This window comes from Candoia aspera, chromosome 1 (genome assembly GCF_035149785.1).
Source record: "Candoia aspera isolate rCanAsp1 chromosome 1, rCanAsp1.hap2, whole genome shotgun sequence".
Lineage (NCBI taxonomy): Eukaryota > Metazoa > Chordata > Lepidosauria > Squamata > Boidae > Candoia > Candoia aspera.
The window spans coordinates 9,703,239-9,729,150 of NC_086153.1; the positions used below are offsets into that span (position 1 = coordinate 9,703,239).

At 48.0% G+C, this 25,912-nt stretch overlaps 4 protein-coding genes across 5 annotated transcripts; 2 read left to right on the forward strand and 2 right to left on the reverse strand.

Annotated features, from left to right (window-relative positions):
* Positions 1-1,625: 1,625 nt before the first annotated feature.
* Positions 1,626-4,743, forward strand: LOC134493021 (sigma intracellular receptor 2-like). The gene is made up of 3 exons (XM_063297241.1): positions 1,626-1,820; positions 3,965-4,109; positions 4,450-4,743. The coding sequence occupies exons 1-3, from the start codon at positions 1,707-1,709 to the stop codon at positions 4,698-4,700; spliced, it is 510 nt and encodes a 169-aa protein (XP_063153311.1). The 5' UTR covers positions 1,626-1,706; the 3' UTR covers positions 4,701-4,743.
* Positions 4,744-9,925: 5,182 nt separating this feature from the next.
* LOC134488639 (sigma intracellular receptor 2-like) lies at positions 9,926-13,301 on the reverse strand. The gene is made up of 3 exons (XM_063291101.1): positions 13,212-13,301; positions 10,769-10,913; positions 9,926-10,440 (listed from the first exon to the last, which is right to left on the reverse strand). Exons 1-3 carry the CDS (start codon positions 13,299-13,301, stop codon positions 9,926-9,928), a joined length of 750 nt encoding a protein of 249 aa, XP_063147171.1.
* Positions 13,302-13,310: 9 nt separating this feature from the next.
* LOC134488640 (uncharacterized) lies at positions 13,311-15,684 on the forward strand. Its single transcript, XM_063291102.1, has 3 exons — positions 13,311-13,609; positions 14,457-14,601; positions 14,930-15,684. Exons 1-3 carry the CDS (start codon positions 13,496-13,498, stop codon positions 15,682-15,684), a joined length of 1,014 nt encoding a protein of 337 aa, XP_063147172.1. The 5' UTR covers positions 13,311-13,495.
* Positions 15,685-16,012: 328 nt separating this feature from the next.
* On the reverse strand, positions 16,013-24,791 carry IFT20 (intraflagellar transport 20). 2 transcript variants are annotated; one of them, XM_063297253.1, is made up of 4 exons: positions 24,539-24,775; positions 20,409-20,494; positions 17,285-17,388; positions 16,013-16,469 (listed from the first exon to the last, which is right to left on the reverse strand). In XM_063297253.1, the coding sequence occupies exons 1-4, from the start codon at positions 24,663-24,665 to the stop codon at positions 16,388-16,390; spliced, it is 399 nt and encodes a 132-aa protein (XP_063153323.1). In that variant the 5' UTR covers positions 24,666-24,775; the 3' UTR covers positions 16,013-16,387. The 2 variants fall into 2 exon arrangements, with proteins under 2 accessions (XP_063153323.1, XP_063153331.1); XM_063297261.1 differs by lacking the exon at positions 17,285-17,388 and having other exon boundaries at positions 24,539-24,791.
* Positions 24,792-25,912: the final 1,121 nt, after the last annotated feature.

The following is a 25,912-nucleotide window of genomic DNA, read 5'->3' on the forward strand; positions in this document are numbered from 1 at the left end:
GCTGTTTGATTTTTTTTAAAGAAAAAAGCTCTGTGCGTATTGTGGGGATATGTAAATGCTCTGATTTATTTTGAAGTGGGGTAAGGGTTTAAGAATATTTGGATTGCTTTTAGGGTTTGGCTGATTTCATTTATCTTTTAACAATTTGGATTAAGATCATTAAGGTATAATAGAAAAATATTAAAAGTCTGGTTTGGGGTTGAATATGATTAAGACTATTAAAATTGTTGTATTATCAAGTACAATGGCAGACAATTTATATGTTTTTTAGTTTGATCTTTATAATATTAGACAGGAATGTATAGAATAGCAGTAGGAAGGAAATAATTAAATAAATGTTATCACGGAGAAGTTGATTAGGATATATATATATATATATATATATATATCCTTTAATATAAGGGGAGGGAGCAACTGTATTTAGTGATTTTTATGATGTGCCAGTGGAATGATTTATAGAAATAATGTGATTTTGGTTTAATATAGAATAAGGGATTGATTATGGAAAATTGTTGTATATCCTTGCTGTTAAAAGTCGGAAGTCACCTCTTTTTGTAATTTTGAAAATTTTTCTCAAGTGTTTCTACACTTTTTTAGTTTTTTTTCTTTTTTTTCCTTTGTAGTGTTTTGTTTTTCTGTAACTTTTATCTTTGCTTGAAACTTACTAAAATTTTAATTTTAAAAAAATTACTTCAGCTAAAAGGACCAGCTCTTTGAAGAAGTGTTTCTCCTTCCATCTCAGGAGACCTCTTCTAAAAGCCAAAAGTAAGTTTGCCTATGATTCTAGACGTGCAGATGGAATTAGTTAATTTAAAAAAGCCTTCAGTATTCTAAAATAATACAACCTCAGCATTTAACAGAAGTAAGGATCTCTTACCATAAAATTCTCAGTGTGGCCATTCCAACCTGCTTAATTGTTGCCCCTCAGCATTTTAAAATGTGGATCAGAAACAGTTTTTCTCAGTTCACGTCCATGTGGACTGAATCTTGCCATGTTGATACTCCCCCAAAAGCAAACTCACTGCACAGCCATATCCTGTGTGGTTTGGACCCAAGAGTCCCAAATGTTCTAGACTTTTCCAGAAAGTCCTCTAGAAAACAGCAACAAAATAATACAGGGTATTGGGACCCAATTAAGCTTTTTCCACCAGGAAGATTCATTGGACTGTTTCATAAAAGGTAAGACTTGATCTCCATCGTCTAGTCCACAATTTCTCAACCTTGGAAAGTTTAAGACATGTGAACTTCAATTCCCAGAATTCCCCAGCCAGCCTTGCTGGCTGGGGAATTCTGAGTTGAAGTCCACATATCTCGAAGTTGCCAAGGTTCAGAAACACAGGCCTAGTCCAACCATCTGGAATCCCTCAAGGTTCTGCTATTTCCATGGCTTCTACTTGGCAACTGCACTGGACTAGGAGAAACTGCGCACCTTCCCCCTCACCCCCGGCAGCCGCCCCCAACCAATCTTGGCTTATCTCCGAAAGCAAAATTTGGCGGAAGCCGGGAAATCGTCCCGCTGGATCCACCCGGTGCCCGCGGGGCGAGATTAGACCGAGAAGAACCTTCCCACCATCCAGACGACAACCTGAAGAACTGGGCGGGGCCAGCTGGGCAGCAGGCCGCGCCCCTCCGGGAGAGCCAATGAGTGCGGAGAAAAGCGATCGTTCGTTCCCGGCGCTGCCAGCCCGGCTGACCCCGAAGTGGCGATGGCGGCGGCGCGCGTCCTCGAGTGGATCTTCGTCTTCTACTTCCTCGCTCACATCCCGATCACTTTATTATTCGATATGCAGCATTTGCTGCCCGGAGTTTACCCTCCCGCCGTAAGTAGAGAGAAAGCGCTGGGATCCGGCGGCTGTTGCAGCCCAAAGCGTCGGGGATCCGCTTCGCAGGAACGTGGGACCCGGTTTGCGTCTCCAGAGCAGAGAACTCGCGCCGCGGTCCTGCCTCGCGGATTTGAGGCTGAGGGACCCGGTCGATGGGGGGACTTAGGGGGAGCAGCACGGGGCCACCTAGCTGTGAACTGGTCTGCGTTGGGACGGTGGGATCCAGCGCATCTCCTACCTGGGGGCACCCGGGTGTGCTTCGCTGGATTGCTGATGGTCTTTTGGAAACATGGGTGGCTACTCTGAGAAGGGACTATCCTGCACTGTGTGACTTGGAAACAAGTTGTACTATCAAAGGTCAGTTTTTGGAAGCAAGCCCTGCTGGGTAAAAGCTCTGCTTGATTCCAGCAATCTTTCAGCAGGTTGGGTGTATCAGAACAAAATATTTGGATCACACTGTATGTAAGCATCTTCCCTCTTTTGATCTTGTTTTATCTCTGTTTATTGTTTTAAGAGGATTGCAAAATGCTTTAATTCTTGGTTTTATTGTATGACGCCAGAGTCACTTCAGGTGAGATGGCAGGCCATATAAATTCGACAAACAAACAAACAAACAAGTACCATACATTCTGGTATGATCAAAGATAAAGCCTGTATTCCACCTATCCCTGGAGCCTTGTATGCTAAGCCTCTCATCCCTGGACTCTGCTTTTAAAAAAGCGCTTTGCAGTTCCTTCTTGAATCAAAGCCAAAAGAAGCTGGATTTGATCCTTACATTACCTAGCAATGGATAGATGGATAGATAGATGAAAAAATCAACATTGCTCCTGGTCTGTCCTCCTCCTCTTCATCTCTCCCCTTGCAGCCTTCTCAAAAAATGAAGATGGAGGCTATGAGTACCGTTTAATTCTTCAAGCAGATCCACGTCTTAAAAGTGGAAGGGGAAGTGGGGAAAAAGGCAATGTGGTTCAAGAAGGGGGTTGTGTGATAGGAAGAGTTGTCTTGTTGTCTTGTTCACACAACATACAGAACGTTGTTCTTGAATCAACCCATTTTCGAGGTACACACATTTCATGGAATATGGGCTGGGTTCAGGCAACCCCTAAAGCACCAGCAAGCTTCAAGGTTGAATTAACCATGTGTTGTATGTTGCGTGAACTCTGCGCTAAGGCAAGAACCGGCCTGTTTAAGCCTGCTTTGCCAACGCAGCTGGGGAAGGAGTGGGAGGGAGACCGAGAGGGCCGTAAATGGGAGGGGAGGGGCAGCCCGAAGGGGGTTGAGGAGCCCCTCCAGGTGTCTAGGCCCCTTAGCATGACAGGCCCCTGCTTGCCACTCAACCCAGGAACTTGACTTTCCTGAGGAACAGCATCTTTCCATCTGACCTCCTTGAATGTTGCAAGACAGAGCACGGCTTTAACCCTTTAATCTCACAACACATGGACCGACCATACTTTCAACTGGGAAACCGTGAACATCCTAGGCCAAGCTAAATCCAAAAACACTAGGGAATTCCTGGAAGCCTGGCACTCAGACAAATCAGCCATCAATAGACACACAGAAATAAACCGTATTTACACATCATTCAAAAGAAAGACCAGGACACATCCCTTCCTGCATCTAATACCTAGATAAGCAGGGATTAACAGCAGACAAACAAGCAAGCAGAAAACAAAACCCTAATCAAGGAACAACCAAGGAGAAAGCCCACCCCCGCAAACTCTGGCAGGGCAACTGCTGTACATAAACAGGGAGCGAACCCCACACTCGTCCTGATGAACCTACTTGGGCCATGAAACGTCTGCAAGCTCAGAGAGCACAAAGGACTCCTCAGTTCAACCCTGAGCAACAATATTCTCTTCGATTGCTATGCAAACGTTGTAATCAGAGCCATCACATGGTATGAGAAAGAAAATAAAGTCCTCCCAATGCTAACAAAACTGGCCAAACCCAATGGTGCCAAGATATCTCTACCCACTTTGCATCAACATCCCACCCAACATGTTAGAAAGGGGCAGGATTTCTGTCCTACAGTTGCAGATGCCCACTGACTTTTATCACCTCACTTCACCATAAATGGAAGATTAAAAGGAAAATTTAGGTCGCCGCCTCCTCCCTCACCACCCATCTTCTCTGTTCCAAAGCTGTCCAAAACGCTGACCTGGTACATAACTACATTCAAGGATCCACTGATGGCCAGCCCAGCACCCTGGTTCCAGCTCTTCCTCTACCTTGAAGCATTCCCACAACTGTTTTTCTTCCCTGTTGCTGCCTACGCCTTCTGGAAAGGTGAGCGTGCCATTTTTGCTGGTGGTTCAGGTGGGCACAGCATAGGGTGGGCAGGGAGCTGTGAGCAATTATCCTTGGAGAGAAGAAAACAAGTATTTCCTGATGGAGCTTGAAGGCCGGGAGACATTCCTGAGAACTTTTGGGCTCAGGGTTGCTCAGGCTGGACTGGGCAAACCGGTGGCAGCCTGGATAGATGATTCTTCTCGCCCTGAACTGGTGGAAAAAAGCCCCTTTTAGGGCACAATCTGCAATATTTGCAACCTATGCGAATCAGGAAACGAACACTTGAGTTTGACCGGGGACTGCAGCTACTAAAAACCCCTAACCCTTTTCAATCCAGGGAACTGCAAGTGGATCCGGACCCCCGTGGTGATCTACACGACGCATGTAGCTACTGCAGTGACTGCTTGCCTGGCCCAGATCCTGTTTGCCGATTCCTCCAACGCCCAAGTCCCCAGCCCACAGACCCTGCGGGAACGCCTGACGCTGTCTGCCGTCTACGCCCCTTACTTAGCGATTCCCCTCCTGATGCTGCTTTTTGTGCTCTTCAGTCCTGCATATAACCAAGTGGAAAAAAGGAAAAAGAAATAAAACCATCGGCCCTCCTCTCTCAGGAAGGGAACCGTGCAAATTAGGCAAGGGGAGGTGTGTTTGTGTCCCTCGGGGGCAGAGCCTGGCCAAGGCCTCGGCAGACCTGTCAGGTGGGAAATGCTCTCGGAGGGATCTCAGGAAACCACTCTGAAAAAGTGTTATGCCATAAAATAACCTTTTTTTCTTGCAAAAGGGGTCATTTCCCCAACTAGAGGTGAAGAGAGCACCAGACAGTGAGGAAATGATTGAAAACCAATTGGTTACTGCACCAGCTTGAAAGCTTTTCCTTAACCGCAGGACAATTCCAGATGAAAGATTGCTAATGCATTCCCTCCCTGAGCAGAGGGCATGGGGAGAGGTGGTGTGAACGGCCACTTCTGCACAAGGAAATACTGCTTTTCTGCAGCGCAGATTTGGTTTTGTGGCAAGTATGGCCAACAACCCCAGGAGGGAGGGGGAGTAAAGATGGCAGATGTAGGTTAAAAAGGGGGCAGGGCTTTGACTGGATGGTCATGACTGCCATCTAGACTTTGCTGACCTCCACCTTGGACTCCCCTGCTAAAAAATCAAGTTCTACACCAGTGTTTCCCGACCTGGACAACTTTAAGATGTGTGGACTTCAACTCCCAGAATTCCCCAGCCAGCTAATGCTGGGAACTAATGCTGGTTGGGGAATTCTGGGAGTTGAAGTCCACACATCTTAAAAGTTGTCCAGGTTGAGAAACACTGTCCTACACAATGCCCAAACAGCAAAGGAGGTTAGGGTTAGGCTGGGAAGCTGTTCATCTGAGTGGCCATCACGACAACGAGCCCCAACACCTGGGGACTAATCATGGCATTTACAGGACAATGTCATGGGATGTGTGTTTGTGTCCATCCATCCGTCCTTCCTTCCTATTTATATGGCTGTCCCTCTTGCCCCAGCCACTCTGAGCAGCGAGCAAAGTTGAAACGGGAACCATCATATAAAACCTTAAAACTTACAAAGCTAAAAATATAATTCAGAACAAAAACAGTGGCCAAGAATAAAAAGCTACATTTTATGGTCACATCAACCCACCTGGAGTTCACTAACTTTGTGACCCCCATGCTGGGCAAACAACCAGGTTTTCGATGCTTCCTGGAAGGCCAGCAGGGTCAGGGCCAATCTGACCTCAGGTGGGAAGGGGCTCCTGGTGGCGGGGGCCATGACACAAAAACACACTCCCTGGGTCCTGCAAGATGACATTCTCTAATTGATGGGCCCCAAAGTCTGTCCCTCCTGCTGGACCGAATGGGGCAGGTAGAGATCACTAGAGAGCGGCAGTCCTTCAAAGATCCTGGCCTGTGCCATGAAAGCTTTCTAGGTGACAGCCAGCAGTTTGAACTGCACCCAGAAGCCCACTGGGAGCTGGTGCAGCTCACAAAGCAAATGCATAACATCAAGAAATGCCCGTAATTTCCCAGGCCGCTGCATTCAGGACCAATGGCAGCTTCTGGAGGTGCTTCAAGGGCAGCCCCATGAAGAGCATGTGGCAGTAATCCACTGAGGAGGTGACCAAAGCATGACTGACCAAACGCAGTGCCTCCCAGCCTAGGAACGGGTGCAACTGGTGCACAGCACAGAGCTTTCTGGCCTCCTCATGATTTGCTGTGGACATCCCTGTCTGGTTTCAAAGCTGAAGAATCTTGAGTGTTCTAGCCTTTCTTGCAGGGGAAATGCTTGCCCTGTGTTTTGATTGCCCTCTTCTGCACTTCCTCCAGCTCTGTGGCTTCCTTTTTCAAATGCAGCAATAAGACGTGTTCTCAGCCCAGATTTCTTGACCATGAAGTAGCCTAACAATTGAGTGCGGTGGCCCTACATTGCCAACTCCTGAGTGATGTGGCTGGCTCCGAAACTGGGTCTTCCTATGTAAGATGGGGAATAGATCTTCTTCTCCCTGGTTGGGGAAGGGAGATGATAGAAATCCCCAAGCTCTATTTTCATTTCCAACCAGGGAACTGTGAGGAATCTGGCCCCTTTAAAGCTGTAAAAGAGCCTTTTGAATTTCACTTTCAATCCTAAACAATGCATTTTCTTTGAATCCCCTTTTTGACCAATGAGCTTCCCACTGACCATGAAGCCTTTCAGTCTGAATTTGGACAGATTAATCTTCTCTACCCCAGTTTTCCCCACCTTCAATTCTAGGAGTTGCATTCCCAACACCCTCCCCAAATCAAACATGACAATGTTCTCAACTGCACCAAACCTGGTACCCAGGAAGACAGCAGACTAGAAATATGGAGTCCTTGGTGAGCTCAGAGATTGGTTGTTTGCTTGCAGACATTTAATTATCCAACCAAGTAACATCATCAGTGCACACTGATGATGTTACCTAGTTAGGTCATGAAACGTCTGCAAGCGAACAACCGATCTCTGAGCACACCAAGGACTCCACAGTTCATCCCTGAGCTACGTATATCCTCTTCTATTGAGGCTAAAAATAATCATGATAATTATTTTACAAGTGGGATCTCCCCAGGCAGGAACCCCGCCCCCCGCCTCCTCCCATAGTCAGCATTTGTTATTTTGGAGAACCCTCCTCCATTTTGGATTTCTTTTTTCTAAAGATGTGGGATATTTCTGTAAAGTCTGGGGTTCCCTCAAGCCTTCAACAACCCCTCTTCTATGTGATGCAGTTTCAGCTTTGCAAGAATCAGAAACATTAGAAGAAAAGGGAATTACTTTTTAACCGTCGTTTCAAGGCTGAGTATTTTGTTTGGACTGGGAGATTGGCAAACTACAGTGAGCATTCAGGCATGCACTTTGCCTTCCCAAGAGTAAGGGCTGCTCAACAGGGGAACAGGTTGCTGGAGGTGGTGGGCTCCTTCGCGCTGCAGGTGGTTAAAGAGAGGCCAGATGGCCGTCTGCTGGGGATGCCATAGTAGATTAGTGAATTCCTGCACTGGGCTGTGGGTTGGACTAGATGATCTCCAAGGTCCCCTCAATTCCCTAATTCGTGCTTCTTGGTAAAGGGAATTGCTACTTCACCTGTGGCCTCTTTTTCTGCCTGCACGGTTGGAAGAGACGATACCGTAGAGTGCACTATTTCATTTATAAGTACAATGAATAACAATATTGCCGGCAGGCTTTTTCAGAAGAAATTGTCCCCAGATGGGCACGTTCCATAGTAGCAACGCCTAAATTAGGGACTTCAGTTGTACATTGTCCAATCGCATCATTTCTCCCCAAATCATTATTTTCTACAAAGGCAGAGTGAGAGACACAAAGGCAATTGAAACATTTCCCTTCTCTCCAAAAATGGGATACCTGGATTACGAGGGTAGCACTAGTGCAAGATGCCTCCAAAAGAAGTGTTTGTTTTTTTCTCTTTAAAATGCCTCCCCCCCCCCATGTGGACCATCAGTGTTACATTTCATGTTCTATCTACTTGGCAGAAAAGCAGTTTCTGAAGGCGATGGATATAGGACAGTGTTTCTCAACCTCGGCAACTTTAAGATGGGCACATTTCAACTCCCAGAATTTCTCAGCTGGGATCTGACATCTGCATGTTTTAAAGCATGCTGGCTGGGGAATCCTGGGAGCTGAAATCCACCCATCTTAAAGCATGCTGCTTGGGGAATTTTGGGAGCTGAAATCTGCCCATCTTAAAGCATGCTGGCTGGGGAATCCTGGGAGCTGAAGTCTACACATTTCAAAGTTGCTGAGATTGAGAAACACTGATATACTGTAGGATCATCGTGGCACAGCTGTTTGGGCATTGTAGTCTCTGGGCTTAATGATTATATGGAAGGAGGTCTTTAGAAACTTTGTGCCTTATTACATTTACTTCAAAACACAAAAAAGGCTCACCTCTTCCTGAATGGAGCACTCCAGACGCCTGTCCCCAAATCCTGCCCTGAAAGACCCCTATTCAGTGAAATAAAACCATTGCTTACTTAATGCATTAATGTTTCTTTGATGAGGTTACAGTCCAAATAAAATACGGAAGGAGGGCTCTGTCCAGTTAACGCTCAGCCTTTGCTGAAATCAGTGGCTGGATCTGATTTTCTAAGCAAAAAGACTCAACCTATCTGCAGGAGGAATTCACATTCAGCCTACATTGACAAGTGGATTTCCAGAGTAGTGTGAGTTTCACTGGATTGAATGGGCTTTCTCCCCCTCAGGCTGCAGAGGGCCAGGATGGTAAATATTGCTGGAATAGACATCCAGCTTGAAGGCAGGAAAAAGAATCGCTACCATGTATTGATTGGCAACTGTCATGTTGCAACATAGAGTATTGTAACAAAAAAGAGGATGATCCCTGAAAGAATTAACAGATTTGAAGAATGTGACAGCCTTTCTCAGCCCGGTGCCCTGCAGAACTCCCATCATGCCCAGCCAGGATGTTTCTAGGCCAGGGATTATGGGAATTGAAGATCCAATCCACCTGGAATGCAACTGTTGGGGAAGGTTTACATCTAGCTAGTTTATGGCCATTTTAGGACGTCTTCAGGGTGCCAGAGACTCTGTGGTCTCAGCTGCACCTGTTCAAGATGCCAGGAAGTCTCTTGGAAAGAGCAACAAAATGAGACAGCATAGTAGGATCCAGTTCAGTTCAAAGCGGGACAAGGGTCTTTCTGGGACTTTCCAAACGGATGCTGAGCTTCCACGGAGAAGACCCCACTGGCTGGATGCACTGTCTCCAGGCCATGAAAGCGGAGTCCCCAATAAATCTGTGGCTCTTTAAGGCATGCTTGCTGTGACGGACTTAAAGCTTCCAATCGTCGTATCAGGGAGGCACTGATATGCACATAGCAGTATAGCTATCCAAACCACCTTTTTACCCAGGTAGAAAGGGAGCGCCTCACCTGCTGTCACTCTCCTGCTGCAGGCTATGACGACACAGCCGTACAGCCAACTTTCGCTTAGCTGCGTGGGACGACCACCAATGTGTGTCTAATTGCAGCTGCTTGTGGGAAAACAGGTGGGTGCAGAGAGATCCCGCCCCACATAAGCTAGCGGCTACTGGGGCAAAGAATTCCCATCTCCACCAGCCAGGTGGATGGGTTGAAGGAGGGTCATCCACATCTGGGGCCAGCGTGGATAAACCCGTGCTGGCCAGGGGAAGGCGCAGCTGAGAGTCACAGGGGGCCCAGCAGTGGTGCAAAGGCAGAGGGGTCCTCCCCAGCCCAGGAGCAGGGCCAGACCACCCCCTCCCCAGACAGCCTGCAAAGTAGCCAGAGGAAGTTCTCCCTCTGGCCGTTCATCCGAGGCAGTTGGCACCACAAAGGGGCTGCGCTGCTGCCTTCTCCTGGCCAGCAATTGTGCCCCCCTGCCTGGAAATGCAACGCTTGGGGCTGCTTTGGGCCATGAGACCTTTTCCAGGTGGTTCTCTGAGATCCCTGCGAGAGCATTTCCCAGCTGACGGGTCCGCCGAGGGCTTGGCCAGGCTCTGCCCCCGAGGGACACAAACACACCTCCCCTTGCCTAATTTGCACGGTTCCCTTCCTGAGGGAGGAGGGCCGATGGTTTTCTTTTTCCTTTTTTCCACTTGGTTATATGCAGGACTGAAGAGCACAAAAAGCAGCATCAGGAGGGGAATCGCTAAGTAAGGGGCGTCGACGGCAGACAGCGTCAGGCGTTCCCACGGGGTCTGTGGGCTGGGGACTTGGGCGTTGGAGAAGCCGGCAAACAGGATCTGGGCCAGGCAAGCAGTCGCTGCAGTAGCTACATGCGTCGTGTAGATCACCACGGGGGTCCGGATCCACTTGCAGTTCCCTGGATTGAAAAGGGTTAGGGGTTTTTAGTGGCTGCAGTCCCCGGTCAAACTCAAGTGTTCGTTTCCTGATTCGCATCGGTTGCAAATATTGCGGATTGTGCCCTAAAAGGGGCTTTTTTCCACCAGTTCAGAATGGGAAGAATCATCACCCAGGCTGCCACCGGTTTGCCCAGTCCAGCCTGAGACCTCCGAGCCCGACGGTTCTCAGGAACGCCTCCCGACCCTCAAACTCCGTCGGGAATGGGGCAGTTGCTCGTGGCGCTGTGCGCATCCCTCCCCACCGCTTTGCTGTGCCCAAAAGCGATCCACCTGGACTGGCACGCTCACCTTTCCAAAAGGCGTAGGCAGCGACAGGGAAGAAGAACAGCGGTGCAATAGATTCCATGCAGAGGAAGGACTTGAACCAGGGGCCCGGGTGTCCCATCAGGGGATCCTTGACGGTAGTTGTGTACCAGGTGAGAAATCGGAACAGCTGAGGGACACAGAAGACACTTGGTCAGTGAAAGGGAGGCGGGGTGGGAACTGATGGAGTTTTTTAAGGGTTAATAAAAGAACTCCAAGCAGTAACAACAATCTTGCAGAGTAGAAGCATGAACCAAAAGGGAACTTGCACACTAAGCTTAGTTACGTTCAGAAATAAATTCATTCTTCACATAGTAGTTAGATGAAGGAAAATAGAGATAGCTTACTTTTATTCAGTAGATCTGGATACAAGTAGATTCACAGTAGAAAGTACTTAATCCTCACTGGTTCTTGGTAGACATTTCTATGGAAATAGAAATGCCTGCATGCAAGCTAGATGAAAACACGAGAGCTGCATTTCTGCAGCACCTCCTGCTTGGAGGTGTGCCAAAATGGTAATGGAGATTGTTAATCCCCAAGCCCAAGAAGAAGGCAGAAGTGGAAATCAGGTGACCAATGTGACATCCCATAAGCACAATAGAGATGTGTTTGCTAGAGAGACCCCCTTACTATGCTTGTGAGACAATGCTGAGTTGACCCCTGATAATTCCAACAGGAACAGGGTACCTGAGTCCTCCTTTAATCTTCCACCCGTTGAGTGGGGTCAAAAAAGTCAAGATGGTATGTGATCGAAGCCCTGCTTTTCCTGCATGCACATCTGGGTGAGAGGCTGGTTCAGAATCAGGAGCTGGGCCGGATTACAACCCCTTCCAGTCAGCCTTGACTCCTGGCAGCTCCCTGGAGCAGGCCCTGCAGTTTTCTCGGCCACGTTTTTCAGAACGGGGACATCCTTGCCTTATTCCTGGGGCGGAGAGGGAGGGACTGGCCCAGGGTACCCAGCTGGCTTCACTCAGGCCCCTCTGGGAGTCCCTTACACTGATCAGGTGCTTTATGAAGTCTTTCAGAGCTGCCTCTCTTAAGTTACTCACATTCCCATGACAGAAACTGGCAGCCAGAGCCATTCTCTGTCTTGCAACATTCAAGGAGGTCAGATGGAAAGATGTTGTTCCTCAGGAAAGTCAAGTACCTGGGTTGAGTGGCAAGCAGGGGCCTGTCATGCTGAGGGGCCTAGACACCTGGAGGAGCTCCTCAACCCCCTTCGGGCTGCCCCTCCCCTCCCATTTACAGCCCTCTCGGTCTCCCTCCCACTCCTTCCCCAGCTGCGTTGGCAAAGCAGGCTTAAACAGGCCGGTTCTTGCCTTAGCGCAGAGTTCACGCAACATACAACGCATGGTTAATTCAACCTTGAAGCTTGCTGGTGCTTTAGGGCTTGCCTGAACCCAGCCCATATTCCATGAAATGTGTGTACCTCGAAAATGGGTTGATTCAAGAACAACGTTCTGTATGTTGTGTGAACAAGACAAGACAACTCTTCCTATCGCACAGCCCCCTTCTTGAACCACATTGCCTTTTTCCCCACTTCCCCTTCCACTTTTAAGACGTGGATCCGCTTGAAGAATTAAACGGTAGTCACAGCCTCCATCTTCATTTTTTGAGAAGGCTGCGAGGGGAGAGATGAAGAGGAGGAGGACAGACCAGGAGCAATGTTGATTTTTTCATCTATCTATCCATCTATCCATTGCTAGGTAATGTAAGGATCAAATCCAGCTTCTTTTGGCTTTGATTCAAGAAGGAACTGCAAAGCGCTTTTTTAAAAGCAGAGTCCAGGGATGAGAGGCTTAGCATATAAGGCTCCAGGGATAGGTGGAATACAGGCTTTATCTTTGATCATACCAGAATGTATGGTACTTGTTTGTTTGTTTGTTTGTTTGTTGAATTTATATGGCCTGCCATCTCACCTGAAGTGACTCTGGCGTCATACAATAAAACCAAGAATTAAAGCATTTTGCAATCCTCCTAAAACAATAAACAGAGATAAAACAAGATCAAAAGAGGGAGAAGAACAGCCTTGTGTGGCGCAGAGCAGTTGGCGGCAGTTTTGCAACTGAAACTCTCCCCATGACCCGAGTTCGATCCCAGCGGTAGCCGGCTCAGGTCGACTCAGACTTCCATCCTTCCGAGGTTGGTAAAATGAGCACCCAGCTTGCTTGGGGAGGTGACAACTGGGGAAGGCAATGGCAAACCACTCCGTTCTATAGTCTGCAAGAAAACATCACGAAAGCGGCATCCCCCCAAAGGGCCAGACATGACTCGATGCTTGCACAGGGGACCTTTCACCTTTTCAAGAGGGAAGATGCGTAAGATCCAGATATTTCATTCTGATACCGGATAATGGATAGAGGATAGTCCCTTCTCAGAGTAGCCACCCGTGTTTCCAAAAGACCATCAGCAATCCAGCGAAGCACACCCGGGTGCCCCCAGGTAGGAGATGCGCTGGATCCCACCGTCCCAACGCAGACCAGTTCACAGCTAGGTGGCCCCGTGCAGCTTCTCCCATGCCGCTGGATCCACCCCGTGCCCGCGGGGCGAGATTAGACCAAGGAGAACCTTCCCACCGCCCAGACGACAACCTGAAGAACTGGGCGGGGCCAGCTGGGCAGCAGGCCACACCCCTCCGGGAGAGCCGATGGGTGCGGAGAAAAGCGATCGTTCGTTCCCGGCGCTGCCAGCCCGGCTGACCCTGAAGTGGCGATGGCGGCGGCGCGCGTCCTCGAGTGGATCTTCGTCCTCTTCTTCCTCACTCATGTCCCGATCACTTTATTCGTCGATGTGCCGCTGTTGCTGCCCGGAGTTTACCCTCCCGCCGTAAGTAGAGAGAAAGCGCTGGGATCCGGCGGCTGTTGCAGCCCAAAGCGTCGGGGATCCGCTTCGCAGGAACGTGGGACCCGGTTTGCGTCTCCAGAGCAGAGAACTCGCGCCGCGGTCCTGCCTCGCAGATTTGAGGCTGAGGGACCCGGTCAATGGGGGGACTTAGCTCCTGATTCTGAACCAGCCTCTCACCCAGATGTGCATGCAGGAAAAGCAGGGCTTCGATCACATACCATCTTGACTTTTTTGACCCCACTCAACGGGTGGAAGATTAAAGGAGGACTCAGGTACCCTGTTCCTGTTGGAATTATCAGGGGTCAACTCAGCATTGTCTCACAAGCATAGTAAGGGGGTCTCTCTAGCAAACACGTCTCTATTGTGCTTATGGGACGTCACATTGGTCACCTGATTTCCACTTCCGCCTTCTTCTTGGGCTTGGGGATTAACAATCTCCATTACCATTTTGGCACACCTCCAAGCAGGAGGTGCTGCAGAAATGCAGCTCTCGTGTTTTCATCTAGCTTGCATGCAGGCATTTCTATTTCCATAGAAATGTCTACCAAGAACCAGTGAGGATTAAGTACTTTCTACTGTGAATCTACTTGTATCCAGATCTACTGAATAAAAGTAAGCTATCTCTATTTTCCTTCATCTAACTACTATGTGAAGAATGAATTTATTTCTGAACGTAACTAAGCTTAGTGTGCAAGTTCCCTTTTGGTTCATGCTTCTACTCTGCAAGATTGTTGTTACTGCTTGGAGTTCTTTTATTAACCCTTAAAAAACTCCATCAGTTCCCACCCCGCCTCCCTTTCACTGACCAAGTGTCTTCTGTGTCCCTCAGCTGTCCCGATTTCTCACCTGGTACACAACTACCGTCAAGGATCCCCTGATGGGACACCCGGGCCCCTGGTTCAAGTCCTTCCTCTGCATGGAATCTATTGCACCGCTGTTCTTCTTCCCTGTCGCTGCCTACGCCTTTTGGAAAGGTGAGCGTGCCAGTCCAGGTGGATCGCTTTTGGGCACAGCAAAGCGGTGGGGAGGGATGCGCACAGCGCCACGAGCAACTGCCCCATTCCCGACGGAGTTTGAGGGTCGGGAGGCGTTCCTGAGAACCGTCGGGCTCGGAGGTCTCAGGCTGGACTGGGCAAACCGGTGGCAGCCTGGGTGATGATTCTTCCCATTCTGAACTGGTGGAAAAAAGCCCCTTTTAGGGCACAATCCGCAATATTTGCAACCGATGCGAATCAGGAAACGAACACTTGAGTTTGACCGGGGACTGCAGCCACTAAAAACCCCTAACCCTTTTCAATCCAGGGAACTGCAAGTGGATCCGGACCCCCGTGGTGATCTACACGATGCATGTAGCTACTGCAGCGACTGCTTGCCTGGCCCAGATCCTGTTTGCCGGCTTCTCCAACGCCCAAGTCCCCAGCCCACAGACCCCGTGGGAACGCCTGACGCTGTCTGCCGTCGACGCCCCTTACTTAGCGATTCCCCTCCTGATGCTGCTTTTTGTGCTCTTCAGTCCTGCATATAACCAAGTGGAAAAAAGGAAAAAGAAAACCATCGGCCCTCCTCCCTCAGGAAGGGAACCGTGCAAATTAGGCAAGGGGAGGTGTGTTTGTGTCCCTCGGGGGCAGAGCCTGGCCAAGCCTCGGCGGACCCGTCAGCTGGGAAATGCTCTCGCAGGGATCTCAGAGAACCACCTGGAAAAGGTCTCATGGCCCAAAGCAGCCCCAAGCGTTGCATTTCCAGGCAGGGGGGCACAATTGCTGGCCAGGAGAAGGCAGCAGCGCAGCCCCTTTGTGGTGCCAACTGCCTCGGATGAACGGCCAGAGGGAGAACTTCCTCTGGCTACTTTGCAGGCTGTCTGGGGAGGGGGCGGTCTGGCCCTGCTCCTGGGCTGGGGAGGACCCCTCTGCCTTTGCACCACCGCTGGGCCCCCTGTGACTCTCAGCTGCGCCTTCCCCTGGCCAGCACGGGTTTATCCACGCTGGCCCCAGATGTGGATGACCCTCCTTCAACCCATCCACCTGGCTGGTGGAGATGGGAATTCTTTGCCCCAGTAGCCGCTAGCTTATGTGGGGCGGGATCTCTCTGCACCCACCTGTTTTCCCACAAGCAGCTGCAATTAGACACACATTGGTGGTCGTCCCACGCAGCTAAGCGAAAGTTGGCTGTACGGCTGTGTCGTCATAGCCCGCAGCAGGAGAGTGACAGCAGGTGAGGCGCTCCCTTCCTACCTGGGTAAAAAGGTGGTTTGGATACATGCATGAACCTCTCTTTCATAGCATACGTTTCTGGCACGCTACCGTCTTATCTCGACCCAGAATCGGCCTGTTGTAAGTGCAGCTTGAAGCAACAGGTCCTGCGGCATTTCAAGGATGGTCCACTCAGTTCCTGGAAAGCATGGCATTTTTTATTTTCTAAAAAGTGGAGTAGCTGCATAACTCAGTAAGAAATTCAGTCTAGGGAGTGAAACTCAAAACAGCTGCTAAAAAAGACTTAAATGCAAGATTTGCGCCTCTGTCTTTATCCTTTGGAAGTGCATCCAGTCGCAAAGATCTCCCCAGGGAACCTGCAAACCGTGGTCTTCCATCAGCCCAACCACGGCGCAGGTTGCTCGGGGATGACGAAAACTCTCCCGGCTGGAGGGGGATCTTGCAAGGTGGGTCCTCGGTTGACGCTTCCACAGCATGTCTGAATTGCCTGTCGGGAACAACGGGAAAGGCTCCAGCGCTCTTGGTTTGTTGGCTGCCCTTGACTCTTGCTCTACTTCTGGAAGATGAACTGGTCAATGAATTCATTCTGGTCCGCTTCTGTTTTGCACAGCGTCTGATACTCCACTCGGTACCTGAGGACCAAGGAAAGCAAAGGGTGAGCTGGCTGGGCTGAACGCAGCTCGAAGCAGCAACAGCTGGGGGAGAGTCTTCAGCTGGGAGGAAGAGCTATGACCAGAACAAGAGCAGATCATGGAGTTATTCAAGAAATATCAGAATACTCGAGGGCAGTGTTTCTCTACCTTGGCAACTTTAAGATGTGTGGACTTCAACTCCCAGAGTCCTATAGCTATGTTGGCTGGGGAATTCTGGGAGTTGAAGTCCACACATCTTAATGTTGCCACGGTTGTCAAACACTGATTTGCTGGGGGGGGGGGGAACCCTCCAGCATTCATTTGACTTTTCTGGCAACTGTTTTATAACAACCGGCTCCAAGAAGAAAGAGAAAACCCTTTCCTGATAGGTGCAGTGGTTGGCCAATCAGGGCTGGCTCTAAGCAGATGAGGGAGGGAGAAAGAAAACTGTTCAGTGAATGCTTGGAAGGCCATGCAATTAATCTGCCTTTTGCAAAAAGGAGACAATGGTATTTAGCATTTGGTGCATATTTATATCTGTGCATTACAAGACCCCCAGAGATAACAGTGATACCAATAGAACCGAATATCTGTAGCTCAGGGTTGAACTGTGGAGCTGGATTCACTTAATGACCATGGGATTCACTTAACAACCACAGTGATTCATAAAACCAGGTGTGACTCACTTAATGACCACCTCGCTTAGCAACATGTTCTGGTCCCAATTGTGGTCATAAGTCGAGGACTACTTGCACTCCATGGAAGTTCAGCATCAATTTGGAAAGTCCCACAAAGACCCTTTGGCCATTCCTCACCTTTCCAGCTGCGTCTTCTTCTCGGTGATTAACGCCTGGAGTTGTTGCTGTTGGGCCTCTCTTTGCTTTGCTATTGACTTCAGTAAATTGCGGGCCCCGATTGCCTGCGGAAAGGAGAAGGCTTCATTTAAAAGAAAAAATAATGTTGTTTTGCAATCCTTCTAAATGAAGCAATGGTTGATTACGGCTGCTACACTTCTAAAGAAATCTGTCAATCATCCATTGGTAAGCATCTATGTGTAGCATACATCTCCTTTTATATGAGTTGAGTAGAAAGAGAGCGCGCTGGTATTATGTCATGCCTCCCCATGACATAATGACAGTCTCTCTCTAGTACAGTTTTTCTCAACCTTTGCAACTTTAAGAGGGGTGGACCTCAACTCCCAGAAATTCCCCAGCCAGCATGGGGAATAAGAGGAGGAAAAGAAAACTTCATGGTTGTTACACACTACTTGACCACCAGGAGGCAGTATGCTACCAGTTTCATCCTTATTGGGCCTCACCTGCCTCCTGGTGGTCCAATGAGAATCATTGGTAAGCAATGACACTGGTACAACGGATGTTGTCCAACTGAATACCACTTTTGACAATTTGCGATGACAGGTAATCCTCGTTGAGTGACCACAATGGGACTGTGGCAAGTGAAGCGGTCACTTAGTGGGAAAACATGTGACTGTGACTTTGCTTTCCTTTTCCCCACTTGCCCGCCCTTTGGAGTACTCACCCTGGCACTGGGATAATTAGCCAGAAGGGGATTAATGTTTGTATTTACATTCATTGAAGAGGAAGGAATTAGGCCAGTCTGTGTTTTAATGCCATGTGGGAAAGACCTTGGGAGATAGGGCGAAGAGACCCTGCCAAGGGGATGGTCAGATAAGAGGCAGCATAGCCTGCAGCTGGATAGTGGGCAGGGCAAGAGGCTCAGAAGGGACCCTCCCTAGCTTCTTGGGCTGTAAAGGAGAAGTGGGGAGAATTATACTTTCAGACTTGCAAGATTCTGTCACTGTAGCCTTAAAATAAAGGAGAATGAGCTCATCTGCTCATGTTTCCTCTCTGGTTTGCCCCTTGAGGCCGACATCAATCTTGCAAGTCTGAAAGTACAATTCTCCCATCTCCTGTCTGTCAATGTAGCCTTACAATAAAGTAGAATTAGCTCTTTTGGTCATGTTTCCTGTCTGGTTTGCCCCACGATGTCAATCATGCAAGCCTGAGAGTACAATTCTACCCGTCTCCTTTACAGCCCGAGAAACTAGGGACAGTCTCTTCTGAGCTTCTTGCCCCACCCATGATCCAGCTGCAGGCTATGCTCTCTCTTATCTACTGTTCCCTTGCCCGGTCTCCCATGGTCTTTCCCCCATGCCATTACAGAGTCCGCTTCATCAGCAGAGCAGGGTCGAGTAAGGCTGTCCTCAGATGGCATTTATTTATTTCTGAGATTTATATCTGCTTTTCCTTCAGGAGCCCAAGGAAGTGTGCCAAACATTTGCTCCTTCAGTTTTTGTCTATCACACCGGCATCCCGGTGGAGTAGGTTGGGCTGAGAGAGAGTGACTGGCCCAAAGGCCCCTGGGGAGCTTCTGTGGCTGAAGGGGGACCAGACTGGGCCTTCTGCTCCTAGTTCAAAACCTTAACTCTTACACCACAACTGGAAGCAGACTTTTTGAAACTATCTGGCCACCAAAGTGCTTATTTTTTAAAAAGGAACAAAAGTAATGGTTTTGCTCTAAAAGGGAGAGCCCTGTAACAAAAGTCCTCAAAACCTCTGGGGCCAGGGTGTGTGTCTGGAGGTTTGAGAGCACGCTCACAAAATGTCTTCTGGCCAGGAGGACATCTTTCCACACAAAGTTCCTGCAAGCATCAAACAGAGAGGCTCTAGGCTGGTACTCTTGAATTGCAATCTGGCAGATTCTCATTTTTAATTTTCCTTTTCCATAATATTTTTAAAAGTAAGGCAAGGCGGAGGCCCAGCGGGTCTGAAGATACCTAGAGAGAAGGGCTGCCTGTAGACCTTAATGTTATGACAAGTGGAGGACCTTTCAGGTCATTATGAAATGTTACCAAAGACCTCAGGCAAACAGGAAGGGAGGACCCAAATCAACAGAACTGAAATAAGAGCCTGCCCAAAGTTGTGATTTTCCACATCCCAATCTCCAACCCACTTTTCCAGCGTGCATCTTTAAGGAGCTAAAAGGGCACCCGCCATTCACCAGCTGCAAGGTTTGTGAAAATTAAACCAAAAATCTTCAGCAAAAAATTCCTAAGGGGAGGAAGGGAGGCCTCTAAATATAGCCCCCGAAGACCGAGGATGTTCACTGGCTACCGGAGGCAGAGTGTCTGCTGAGAGCTGGAAATGGTACAGGAGGAAAAGGAATTAAGTATCCTCCACCACAGCCTGGCTGGTTGAAATTCTCGGCAGCAGCACTCCACCCACTTCAGTACACATAGCCTTGATTAACAATCATAATTGGGACCAGAATTTCAGTTGCTAAGTGAAGCTGTCATTAAGCGAACCTGACCCAATTTTAAGACCCTTTTTGCGGTGGCCATTAAGCAATCACTGTGGGCATTAAGCAAACCACGTGGTTGTTAAATGAATCACCCCATTGATTTTGCTTGCCAGAAGCCAACCGGAAGGTAAAAAATGGCAATCACATGACCACGAAACACCGCAACAGTCATAAATGCAAACCGGTTACCAAGCACCCAAATTGTGATCACGTGACCACAGGGACACTGCAATGGTCGTAAGTGTGAGAACTGGTTGTAAATCGTTTTTTTCAACACCATTATAAGTCCAATCTGTCACTAAATGAATGGTTGTTAAGTGAGGACTACTTGAATTTTGTTGCATATAATAACAGGGGACAAGTCTTTTTGAGGACAAAGTTTTCTGACCCCGAAGCATCCATGGAAGTTTCCCAACTGAAAAATGGAGACCAGAACACCCCATTTTTTGCTCAGAACAGTTCTGGTTAGCCTGGAAAAGGGTATTGCCAGATCAGAACACTTTGACCACAGAGCCTTTACACCCCTTTCTACTCAAGGCAGAAAAACTTTTTGGAAGATTGAGGGGCAATGTCCTTCAAATCAGAGGTGGGAAATATTCCTTTATAAAGTCCCTTTACCTTAATCTTCTCGTTTTCGGTGGTTTTTGCTAGCTGATCTACAAGTTCAATGAGGTTGCCCACTATTTTTTTAAACTCTGCAATTTCTGTAAGGGAGGAAAGCAGTAACAGAAAGGGTTTCCATCCAACATCGTCAGGAAAGAGGCAAACAAGTTATACTGCAATTTCTATTATTTTTTTAGAGTGCTAAGTAATAATCAGTCTTGTTGGGAACCATTAGAGCACTGTTTCTCAACCTTGGCAACTTTAAGATGTGTGGACCTCAACTCCCAGAATTCCCCAGCTAGCCATGCATTAGAGAAAGGTGCCTCTGACAATTTGCTTATCTAATCAAACAAGGACTTATACACCAATCTACACTCACACACTTCAGCAAAGGATCATTACCTTGTCATGGTGCTGGAGCTTGAGCACCTCAATGATGCCATGAGCTAAACCGTGAAGGGCCACCCAAGACGGGAAGGTCATGACAGAGAGGTCAGACTAAATGCGATCGCTGGGGAAGGTAATGGCAACCCACCCCAGTATTCTTGCCGTGAAAACTAAATGGATCAGTACAACCAGAGATATGTCGGTATGCCATCGGAACATGAGACCCCCAGGTCGGAAGGTGGTCAAAATGCTACTGGGGAGGAACAGAGGATGAGTTCAACTAGCCCCAGACGCGATGACGCAGCTAGCTCAAAGCCGAAAGGACGGCTAGCGGCCGACGGTGCTGGTGGTGAACGGCGAATCCGATGTTCTAAGGATCAACAGACCATTGGAACCTGGAATGTAAGATCTATGAGCCAGGGCAAATTGGATGTGGTTATTGGTGAGATGTCAAGATTAAAGATAGACATTTTGGGCATCAGTGAACTGAAATGGACTGGAATGGGCCACTTCACATCAAATGACCACCAGATCTACTACTGTGGAAAATAGGACCACAGAAGAAATGGAGTAGCCTTCATAATTAATAGTAAAGTGGCTAAAGCAGTGCTTGGATACAATCCAAAAAACGATAGAATGATCTCAATTCGAATTCAGGGCAAGCCATCTAACATCACAGTGATCCAAATATACGCCCCAACCACAAATGCTGAAGAAGCTGAAGTAGAGCAGTTCTGTGAGGATCTGCAGCACCTACTGGACAACACGCCTAAAAGAGATGTTATTTTCATCACAGGAGACTGGAATGCTAAGGTGGGCAGTCAAATGACACCTGGAATTACAGGTAAGTATGGCCTGGGAGAACAAAACGAAGCAGGACATAGGCTGATAGAATTTTGCCAAGACAACTCACTCTGCATAACAAACACTCTCTTCCAACAACCTAAGAGACGGCTTTATACATGGACTTCACCAGATGGACAACACCGAAATCAGATTGACTACATCCTTTGCAGCCAAAGGTGGCGGACATCTATACAGTCAGTAAAAACAAGACCTGGAGCTGACTGTAATTCAGATCACGAACTTCTTCTTGCACAATTTAGGATCAGACTAAAGAGATTAGGGAAGACCCACAGATCAGCTAGATATGAGCTCACTAATATTCCTAAGGAATATGCAGTGGAAGTGAAGAATCGATTTAAGGGACTGGACTTAGTAGATAGGGTCCCGGAAGAACTCTGGACAGAAGCTCGCAGCATTGTTCAGGAGGCGGCAACAAAATACATCCCAAAGAAAGAGAAAACCAAGAAGGCAAAATGGCTGTCTGCTGAGACACTAGAAGTAGCCCAAGAAAGAAGGAAAGCAAAAGGCAACAGTGATAGGGGGAGATATGCCCAATTAAATGCAAAATTCCAGAGGTTAGCCAGAAGAGATAAGGAATTATTTTTAAACAAGCAATGCGCGGAAGTGGAAGAAGACAATAGAATAGGAAGGACAAGAGACCTCTTCCAGAAAATTAGAAACATTGGGGGTAAATTCCAGGCAAAAATGGGTATGATCAAAAACAAAGATGGCAAGGACCTAACAGAAGAAGAAGAGATCAAGAAAAGGTGGCAAGAATATACAGAAGACCTGTATAGGAAGGATAACAATATCGGGGATAGCTTTGACGGTGTGGTCAGTGAGCTAGAGCCAGACATCCTGAAGAGTGAGGTTGAATGGGCCTTAAGAAGCATTGCTAATAACAAGGCAGCAGGAGACGACGGCATCCCAGCTGAACTGTTCAAAATCTTGCGAGATGATGCTGTCAAGGTAATGCATGCTATATGCCAGCAAATTTGGAAAACACAAGAATGGCCATCAGATTGGAAAAAATCAACTTATATCCCCATACCAAAAAAGGGAAACACTAAAGACTGTTCAAACTATTGAACAGTGGCACTCATTTCACATGCCAGTAAGGTAATGCTCAAGATCCTGCAAGGTAGACTTCAGCAGTTCATGGAGCGAGAATTGCCAGATGTACAAGCTGGGTTTAGAAAAGGCAGAGGAACTAGAGACCAAATTGCCAATATCTGCTGGATAATGGAAAAAGCCAGGGAGTTTCAGAAAAACATCTATTTCTGTTTTATTGACTATTCTAAAGCCTTTGACTGTGTGGACCATAACAAATTGTGGCAAGTTCTTAGTGGTATGGGGATACCAAGTCATCTTGTATGCCTCCTGAAGAATCTGTATAACGACCAAGTAGCAACAGTAAGGACAGACCACGGAACAACGGACTGGTTTAAGATTGGGAAAGGAGTACGGCAGGGCTGTATACTCTCACCCTACCTATTCAACTTGTATGCAGAACACATCATGCGACAAGCTGGGCTTGAGGAATCCATGGCTGGAGTTAAAATCGCTGGAAGAAACATTAACAATCTCAGATATGCAGATGATACCACTTTGATGGCTGAAAGTAAAGAGGAACTGAGGAGCCTTATGATGAAGGTGAAAGAAGAAAGTGCAAAAGCTGGCTTGCAGCTAAACCTCAAAAAAACCAAGATTATGGCAACCAGCTTGATTGATAACTGGCAAATAGAGGGAGAAAACGTAGAATCAGTGAAAGACTTTGTATTTCTAGGTGCGAAGATTACTGCAGAAGCTGACTGCAGTCAGGAAATCAGAAGACGCTTAATCCTTGGGAGAAGAGCAATGACCAATCTCGATCAAATAGTTAAGAGCAGAGACATCACACTGACAACAAAGGGCCGCATAGTTAAAGCAATGGTGTTCCCCGTAGTAACATATGGCTGCGAGAGCTGGACCATAAGGAAGGCTGAGAGAAGGAAGATCGATGCTTTTGAACTGTGGTGTTGGAGGAAAATTCTGAGAGTGCCTTGGACTGCCAGAAGATCAAACCAGTCCATCCTCCAGGAAATAAAGCCAGACTGCTCACTTGAGGGAACGATATTAAAGGCAAAACTGAAATACTTTGGCCACATAATGAGAAGACAGGACACCCTGGAGAAGGTGCTGATGCTAGGGAGAGTGGAAGGCAAAAGGAAGAGGGGCCAACCAAGGGCAAGATGGATGGATGATATTCTAGAGGTGACGGACTCGTCCCTGGGGGAGCTGGGGGTGTTGACGACTGACAGGAGGCTCTGGCGTGGGCTGGTCCATGAAGTCACGAAGAGTCGAAAGCGACTAAACGAATAAACAACAACACACTCACACAAATATATTCTCCTGCATACAGGCACACGCATCCAAGCAAACACATCTACAGATGCCACGGACAGCAGATCTGCCTAAGAGGAAAGACAGTGCCTTTAACTTGCTTTTGAAGAACAAGGTTAAGATAACTCCCATTTCTGCAGGCCCCACCAGCAACAACAATTTGAACCACTATGCTCTGCCAACAGAAGAAACTTCCTTTTCCCTCTTAGGGAAAGAAATCTCTGACATGCAGGCTGCTAGGACCTGCAGGAGTGAGAGCTGAAAGACATAAAGGGCCTGGTGGAGGTTGATAGGGCCATATCTGGCCATACCTTCCAACCCAGCTGGCCATGACATTCTCAGGTCCCAGCCATTTCTGCATGAAAGCTGGATCAGGGAGAAAGAAAACTAAAGTCATCTTCCAGATGGCTAAGCCACAATTCCCTCCACACCCATCTCTTGCTAACCGCACATGTGAACCAGCCCTCCAATGTCATCCTGACCCTGCTAAGGAGGGCCAGCTCTCTCTGCAGTCAGCCAAGAAGACTTACTGTCTACAAATAGTCTGCATTCCTCTTTCAGCTCCGTGGTTTGCTGGGCCACCTCTGGATCCAAAACCCTCAGTTTGTTCAGCTCATCAAAGTGAAGACCCGCCTCCCCTAGGATGTCTTTGGCCATCACAAACTCTTTGCGAGTGGCTGGACAAAAGACTCAGGTGCGAGACACATCAAGAACCCGTTCCAGAGAGGAGGAAACAGTAGAAAATCTGAAAATCAGGACGTGAGGATATTGGTGATTTCTTTCATCCTTCCCTATTTTGCAATACTAAATAAGAGCACCTTCCTGGAAATAAAGAAACAAGTGATATATCCAATTCCCTTTTACTCCCAATTTTATTATCATTTATAATATTTACTAATGTAGATGATTGTTCATGAAAGCAACATTCTTTTGCAACCTTGCAATGCAATTTTCCTGGGTTTCCTCCGTAAGTCTTGCCACAAAGCTTACTCCAGAGTAAGTGTGCTCAGGACTGCAGCTTGACATGCGAGGGCTATGATCCCACAGGCACATTTACTTGGCAGGAAGCTGTGCTGAACAGAGTGAAGTTTACTTCTGAGAAAACCACAAGCTGGACCAGTAAGGAATATATTGTGAAACAGGTTTTTCCCAGCTTAAATCCACTTTGTTGGGAGTAATGAGGCAAGTTGGTATGTTTTTAAAACTTGATTTAATTATGATGAACGGGGATTGCTATTCCCTTGGGGCTCCACAGTGTTTCAGTATCATACCCCCAATTTTTCATAAACTGGAGAAGACAATGTGGAGAACTCTTAAAAATGGGTTTCCCTTCATTCCAACCCAGAGATGAGAAAATGCAGGGCTGTCATTCTGGGAAAACAAGTGACTGCAGCCTTCCCCAACCTGGTGCCATGCAGCTGACATTTAATCGCTGCTCCTGAACATGGAGGCTCCATCTGGGACATACAAGTAAACAGCCTCCCCGTCCTTCTTTGCTTTTCTCTCCCACCCTGCCTCCCCTTCAGTCCCTACTTCCCTGCCCTGCTTACCTGGCGGGTCTCTAAAAGTTCCCCTGCTCCCCCAAGCTCCCCGCCTCCTTTACCGTAGCTGCCACGGCGACAGAAGAAACAGCAGCAACAGCCGCCGCGCCGCCCACACGGCATGTCCCATGCATTCGTAGGGGGAAGGAGCGAGAGCTGTTTCGCTTGGCATTCTGGGAACTGTAGTTCCGGTGGGAAGAAACCAAAACGTAGGAAGCAGGGGGGTTGCAAGGAACTGGGGAGGGCAGGAGCCAGATGATCCGGGAGAAGGATTTTCGACCTGTGGCCACAAAGAACCGATGCTGAATTGATGGCGCTGACCATTAATTTATGGATGGATGATGTGCCATCAAGTTGTTTTTG

Bases quoted from the DNA above. Each gene is read 5' to 3' on its own strand.
- IFT20 (XM_063297253.1), bottom strand. From the start codon at position 24,665: ATGGCCAAAGACATCCTAGGGGAGGCGGGTCTTCACTTTGATGAGCTG. The intron at 20,495-24,538 runs GTAAGTCTTCTT...CCTCCCTTACAG, and splicing joins ATGCAGACTATTTGTAGACA to AAATTGCAGAGTTTAAAAAA. The intron at 17,389-20,408 runs GTAAAGGGACTT...TCCTTTCCGCAG, and splicing joins CCGAAAACGAGAAGATTAAG to GCAATCGGGGCCCGCAATTT.
- LOC134488640 (XM_063291102.1), top strand. From the start codon at position 13,496: ATGGCGGCGGCGCGCGTCCTCGAGTGGATCTTCGTCCTCTTCTTCCTC. The intron at 13,610-14,456 runs GTAAGTAGAGAG...TGTGTCCCTCAG, and splicing joins CCGGAGTTTACCCTCCCGCC to CTGTCCCGATTTCTCACCTG. The intron at 14,602-14,929 runs GTGAGCGTGCCA...TTTTCAATCCAG, and splicing joins TGCCTACGCCTTTTGGAAAG to GGAACTGCAAGTGGATCCGG.
- LOC134493021 (XM_063297241.1), top strand. From the start codon at position 1,707: ATGGCGGCGGCGCGCGTCCTCGAGTGGATCTTCGTCTTCTACTTCCTC. The intron at 1,821-3,964 runs GTAAGTAGAGAG...TCTGTTCCAAAG, and splicing joins CCGGAGTTTACCCTCCCGCC to CTGTCCAAAACGCTGACCTG. The intron at 4,110-4,449 runs GTGAGCGTGCCA...TTTTCAATCCAG, and splicing joins TGCCTACGCCTTCTGGAAAG to GGAACTGCAAGTGGATCCGG.
- LOC134488639 (XM_063291101.1), bottom strand. From the start codon at position 13,301: ATGGGAGAAGCTGCACGGGGCCACCTAGCTGTGAACTGGTCTGCGTTG. The intron at 10,914-13,211 runs GTGTGCTTCGCT...TGTGTCCCTCAG, and splicing joins TCCTACCTGGGGGCACCCGG to CTGTTCCGATTTCTCACCTG. The intron at 10,441-10,768 runs GTGAGCGTGCCA...TTTTCAATCCAG, and splicing joins TGCCTACGCCTTTTGGAAAG to GGAACTGCAAGTGGATCCGG.